The sequence below is a fragment of the Antrostomus carolinensis genome, unplaced genomic scaffold, assembly GCF_000700745.2.
Source record: "Antrostomus carolinensis isolate BGI_N321 unplaced genomic scaffold, ASM70074v2 scaffold7378, whole genome shotgun sequence".
In the NCBI taxonomy this organism is placed as follows: Eukaryota; Metazoa; Chordata; class Aves; order Caprimulgiformes; family Caprimulgidae; genus Antrostomus; species Antrostomus carolinensis.
In genome coordinates this window covers 1-5560 of record NW_010332206.1, presented here as the reverse complement: position 1 = coordinate 5560, position 5560 = coordinate 1, and the positions used below count along the sequence as shown (strand labels likewise).

The 5560-nt window shown below is 49.1% G+C and overlaps 1 protein-coding gene across 1 annotated transcript; it reads left to right on the top strand.

The window, feature by feature from the left end:
* Positions 1–2004: 2004 nt before the first annotated feature.
* Positions 2005–5110, top strand: DCTN3 (dynactin subunit 3; the record flags this gene model as incomplete). Its single annotated transcript, XM_010173411.1, has 5 exons — positions 2005–2091; positions 2904–2987; positions 3630–3688; positions 4414–4473; positions 5006–5110. Coding segments are annotated over 5 exons (380 nt in total), but the record flags the coding sequence as incomplete, so codon positions are not given.
* Between the last annotated feature and the right edge of the window lie 450 nt (positions 5111–5560).

Sequence of the window (5560 nt, the reverse complement as noted above, 5' to 3'; positions counted from 1 at the left end):
TATTTGGCAGAGAAATAAGTGAGTGAGTGGGGTGTTGGCTTAGTTTTGCGAGGATGCAGTTAGTTTTCTTCCCAGGAGCTAGAATAGTGCTGTGTTTTGGTTTCAGTGGGGGATTTGTTATGAGAAGAATATTGATAACATACTAATGTTTTCATTTGTTGCTGGAAGTCAGAGGACTTTCCAGCTTCTCCATGTTGTGCTAGTGTGCAGGTGCAAGGTCTGGAGGGTGGAGAATATTATAATTAGTAACCTAAACTGACATTTGGATATACCAATGGGATATTCCTTAACATATAACATTATCTTAATAGCATCTTAACGGCATCTGAAATGCATCCAGTTCTGGGGTCCCCAACATAAAAGGGACATGGACCTACTGGAGCGAGTCCAGAGGAGGCCACGAGGATGATCCGAGGGCTGGAGCACCTCTGCTGTGAGGACAGGCTGAGAGAGTTGGGGCTGTTCAGCCTGGGGAAGAGAAGGCTCCAGGGAGACCTTATAGCAGCTTTCCAGTACCTGAAGGGGCTACAAGGAAGCTGGGGAAGGACTTTTGACAAGGGCAGGGAGTGACAAAACAAGGGGTAATGGCTTTAAACTGGAAGAGGGGAGATTTAGATGAGATATTAGGAAGAAGTTTTTCACTGTGAGGGTGGTGAGACACTGGCCCAGGTTGCCCAGAGAAGCTGTGGCTGCGCCTCCCTGGAAGTGTTCAAGGCCAGGTTGGATGAGGCTTTGAGCAACCTGGTGTAGTGGAAGGTGTCCCTGCTGATGGCAGGGGGGTTGGAACTGGATGAGCTTTGAGGTCCCTTCCAACCCAAACCAGTCTGTGATTCTGTGATCTTCAGTATATTAATGAGAGCTGACTGGAAAGCTTGGGAGTTCTCTCGGATCTCTCAGGCTTGCTCTTCTGGGATTGCAGTTTCGGTTTCAGGATTGTCTCTGCTGTGAGATCGCTCCCTGGGGACAGGCTGGGCATTGGTTGGCCACTGGTTAGCAACTGCACTGTGCATAACTCATTTGAATATTCCATTATTACTGTTATTATTTTAATTGTTATTTTATTTCAAATATTACATGGTTTATATTTTAACCCAGAAGTTTTCTCACTTTTACCCTTCTGATTCTCTCCTCCCTCCCACTGCGGGAGGGTGAGTGAGCGGCTGTTTGGTGTTTGGCTGCTGGCCAGGCTAATCCCACCACAGTTGTCTCTGCTTGTGAGTCTCCCACTCAGCTCTTGGGGGTAGGAAACTGGCCACTGCAACCTGCTGCTTGCTTGATGGCTCCTCACATCAGTGCAGCGATTTGCTCCACTTGTAGTGCAGCCCTTGAGGGTTGTTTTGCTCCTGAAATGCATGATCTCATGGAATTACTTCCTGCACGCTTGGACCTCTCAGCACACTAGAGCAGCTCTCTCCTGTCTGTGTGGTGGGAGCAATAAGGATCACATGCAACTGCTGATGGATGTTGCTGGGGAGCCACCTCCAAACTGGGGGGTATCAGGAGTGGACACCAGAGTGGTGCCTTGTCCTGTAAAGCTGCCTCTTGGCCAAGTTTTGCTGCCTGGTATCGCAGAAGGAGCAGGCTGTGTAGGTAGGGTCATTGTGTTCCAAGGCTGCCGTGGCCATTCAGTACAAAAACATAAATCAGGTATTTGTAGATGATTTTTAAGGGCCAGGATGGGGGGCTACTGGCTAGTTTTGTTTTGGGGGTGGGAAGAAGTAGATTTCACTCATCTTTAATATTGCTATCCAAGTAAAAAGCAAGTGTTCTGAGTGTCCATAATGAAGCAGTTGTTGGGCTTGAGCCATTTGTCTGTTCTTGGTCACAGTGCTCCAAAGACACATATTTTTCAAGTGCTATAGAAAGTCACGAGTATGGAAAGAACGAGCCCTAAGTGGGCAGTGTTTACAAAGCAGCCTGATGCACAGCGTGGGGGAAGATTCCACTTGTAAATGCAGTAACATCTCTCCTACTTTTTGTCTCCAATCCTATTTTTCACTCTAGTTGAAGATGTAATAAAATACCTGGACCCTCAGTACATTGATAGGATGGCTGTTCCAGACGCCATGAAGCTGCAGTTCATCTTGGCAGGTATGGCACAGAGTGAGAGGAGGCGGGAGGGTTTCAGCACTGCAGAAGTTCTCTTTTACCTGAGCTGGATTATTGGGATGGATTTCTTTTCTTTAGTTGTAAAGATCTGGCAAGGCACCCTCTTTAGGGCTGTCAGAGAGATGGTTTGTACAAGGGTGTCTGTCACCCTGACTGCTCCCTTGTGCACATCCATGCTGCAGTTTTATTGATTCTGATCTTTTTAGTATTGATCAGTTTAACCCTGAATTAATAAAAAGTTGAAAATAAAAACTGGAGCTAGAACAGTTTTCCTCACTGCACTTCCAGTACGTTCTAGGGTGTGACAAAAATGGAAGACCCTTGGATGTATTTTAAACACCTTCTAGCCTTGTCTTCTTTTGCCCCAGATAATTTGGTTCAGTCTTGTGTTGGTATAGCCTGTGAATGAAACTGGTGGAGATTCTCCTGCCTTAAATTGATCTCCTCCCTCAGATCTCTGGAAGCCAAATAAACTTCTCAGCACAGCTTTCAGTTTGGTGTCTGAGAACTAAACCTAAGGAAGACCTTTGCTGTGGCTGAAAAATTTCCCTGTAATGGGACATATAGTTGTGGTCACTCATAAGACCAAGTCTTCATCCTTCGCTACTAAGAAGGGTGTCAAAAGGACAGTGAGAAGATCCAGGGCTGAGGAACACAAAAGTCTAAATAAAATCATAAACAAGCCCCTTTCTATATAGCTAGATCAGCTGGAAAAGTTACCTCACCAGTATTTGTGAAAAGCCAAAGCAGTATCTTGTACTTATGGATGTTGGTTCTTGTCCCTCCGCAACCAGAGGAGCAGGTTATTCCTTCCCAGGCAGCCCTTCTGGAGCAGGTGAAGAACCTCCAGCCCGTCTTGGACAGTGCCAGTATCCAAGGTATGCATCTTCTTCTGCAAGTCTGAGCTGCAAATACCACTGCCCAAGCTGTTGCCTATGCTGGTTTTATTTTCTTTCTTTTTTGTTTTTTTTTTCCTTGACCTCAGACTTGAGAACAGCCAAGCATACAACCTGGTGTGAGTGAAGTAGGTACAAACCTAGTGGTCTGTCTGCTCCTCCCTCACGCTGTTCTGATGTCCCATGCAAGGTCAAGGGGTGATGGAGTAGGTCAGGAAGCCAGTTAGAGACAGCAGCCTGGCAGAGAGGGTGGAGACCAGCAGGCCATCCTTGCCTGTGAGCTTCTTTACATCCAGAACATCCCTGCGGAGATGTATTTTTAATTGCTTGCTGTGATGTTCATCCATCATTTACTCTGATGTAGTTCTTGACTAACCCTGACTGCGGGCATCCCCTCACTCATGCCATCCAGAAGCAGTTAGCAGATGAACTTGTGATTTAATGTACAGGATAGCTAGGGGTGCTTTTTATTGTATAAAAGGTGTGTTTGTGGTGTGTGGCACTTGCATTCAGTGAGTGGAGTTCTGCTGTGATGAGCTTGTGGAGAAGAAATGCTCTTTATTTTGGGAATGAATCCCATGTGCTGTGAAACAAGTAAAATGGATTTCTTCTCTCTGCTTTCAGCAGTTCCTGACCATGCAGCCAAACTACAGCGACTCTCTCAGATCCACATTCAGCAGCAGGTAGCGTGAATATTCTTGACAGTCTTGACTAGGAGGGAGGAGGAACCATTTGTCAGTGGCTGTACTGACACCCTTGGATTTGCAGTTGCTTGAATTGCTCATTTGTAGCAGGTTTTTTTCAATCCCTGGATATTTATACTGCAGACTTAAAGAAGTTTAAGTACTTTGGAGGGCAGTAGCCAGGATTTCTGACAGTTGAGTCTGAACTGGAAAAGCGCTTTGCCTACCATAACCCTGCTGATAACAGAGGTTTTGGTGACACTTAACAAGCGGTGGCAGGTTTAACCAGCTGTCATTTCCCCTTTCACTGGGACACTGAGGTAAACCATTGCACCCTTCTAGTGTCCTAGTCTCTGGGAGGCTGTTGGTACTGTCACCATGTCACTTCACCCTTTTATTCCCCATTTGAGCACTCCTGAAGCTGTCAGTGAGCAGCCTGGGCAGTGCCTCATGTCCCCTTTCAGCATTTTGCTGTGAGTTTCCATTCTGGGGCAAGCATGGATGCTGAGGAAAGGCAGGCAGCAGCGCAAGCCCAGGGGCTTTGGTGCTTCCTCAGCCTGTGTGTTTGAAACCCTCCCAGCTGCCACGAGCGGCCACAGCCAGGGTCTGAGCTCTCATCTCAGAACTGGCCTTGAATGAGTTTCCCCCCATGATGTCAGGGACTGGGAGGACAGTTGTCCTTCAGCTTGTGTATTGCTGGCTCACTGTGGCTCCTCTCTTTGCAGGAACAGCGTCACGCTCTCACTGACAGCGTCAAGGCACTGCTTGAAGACTACAACAAAATGGTATCCTTTGAGCCTCGGGCCTGACACTGCGGAACTGCTTGCCTGTCTCCTGGGCTGCCTTCCCCCACTCAGATCTCCAGCCCTGGGTTTAATGGCCAGTTCCCTTTCTGATGTGGTGACACCTGTGTCCCTGTCATACTCCTCTCAGGAGCTGAGGGCCAGAATGTCCCGTCTCTGCAACAGGAAGGGCAGGGTGCCACCTGTGAGCCTGAGCTCCTGAGCTCCATCGCCTCACGGTCTGGCTGAGCACAGAGGAGCAGTGCAGCCTGCCTGCTGGTGCAGAGCTCGCGCTGGCTGACTGGATGTTGCCGTCTCTGTCAGGTCCTTGTGACCTGCCTGAGGCAAACGGCAGCTAATCCTGGTTGTGTAGGATCCTAGTGCGGAGGCACGTCCTGAAACCACAGCAGGTAGGGAAGCTCTGCTCTTTTCTCACGGAATCGGGATTGTAACGGTGCTGTCAGGCTGCCAGGGCACTCTGACCTGCTTTCTGCCCCGCAGTTTCCACATCTCTTTCCTTAAAAGTCCTATCCAGACTCTGCTTCTCTCCAAGCAGTTTGTCCAGTGGAATGAAATACTGACACGGCTGGAAACAGCCAAGGAAGCCAAACCTGTGGCAGAGTGATGGCAGAGCTGGGAGTGCGAAGAACCCTGGGGGACCTTCCCGGGCAGAGCTGGGAGTGCGAAGAACCCCGGGGGACCTTCCCGGGGCCTTGGGTTGTGCTGGAGAGGCTGCAGCACAGCTTGCACCCCGTCACCTCTGCACCTTCCCATGCGGCGTGAGCGTGCTGCCAGCGGTGTCACAGGCTCTGGGGGCACCCTGGCTCTGTGGCTGCGCTGCCTTGGTCCTGAATTGACGCCACACTTACTCCTTAACATGCCACTGTTTGCAAATCTTGCACTTCCCTGAAATACATTTTGGTTTGTAACATATTTAAAAAATCCCTTTCTGCTCTTACTGTGGACCGTAGTAAAGTCCTGACATGCTGACTGTGTTGTCTTTTCCTCCCCTGGGTGCAGCCGTGGCACGGACTGTCCCTCCCTGCGTGGTTTCCCCAGGCAGTGAAGCGCGGGGGCAGCCTGTGGGTGG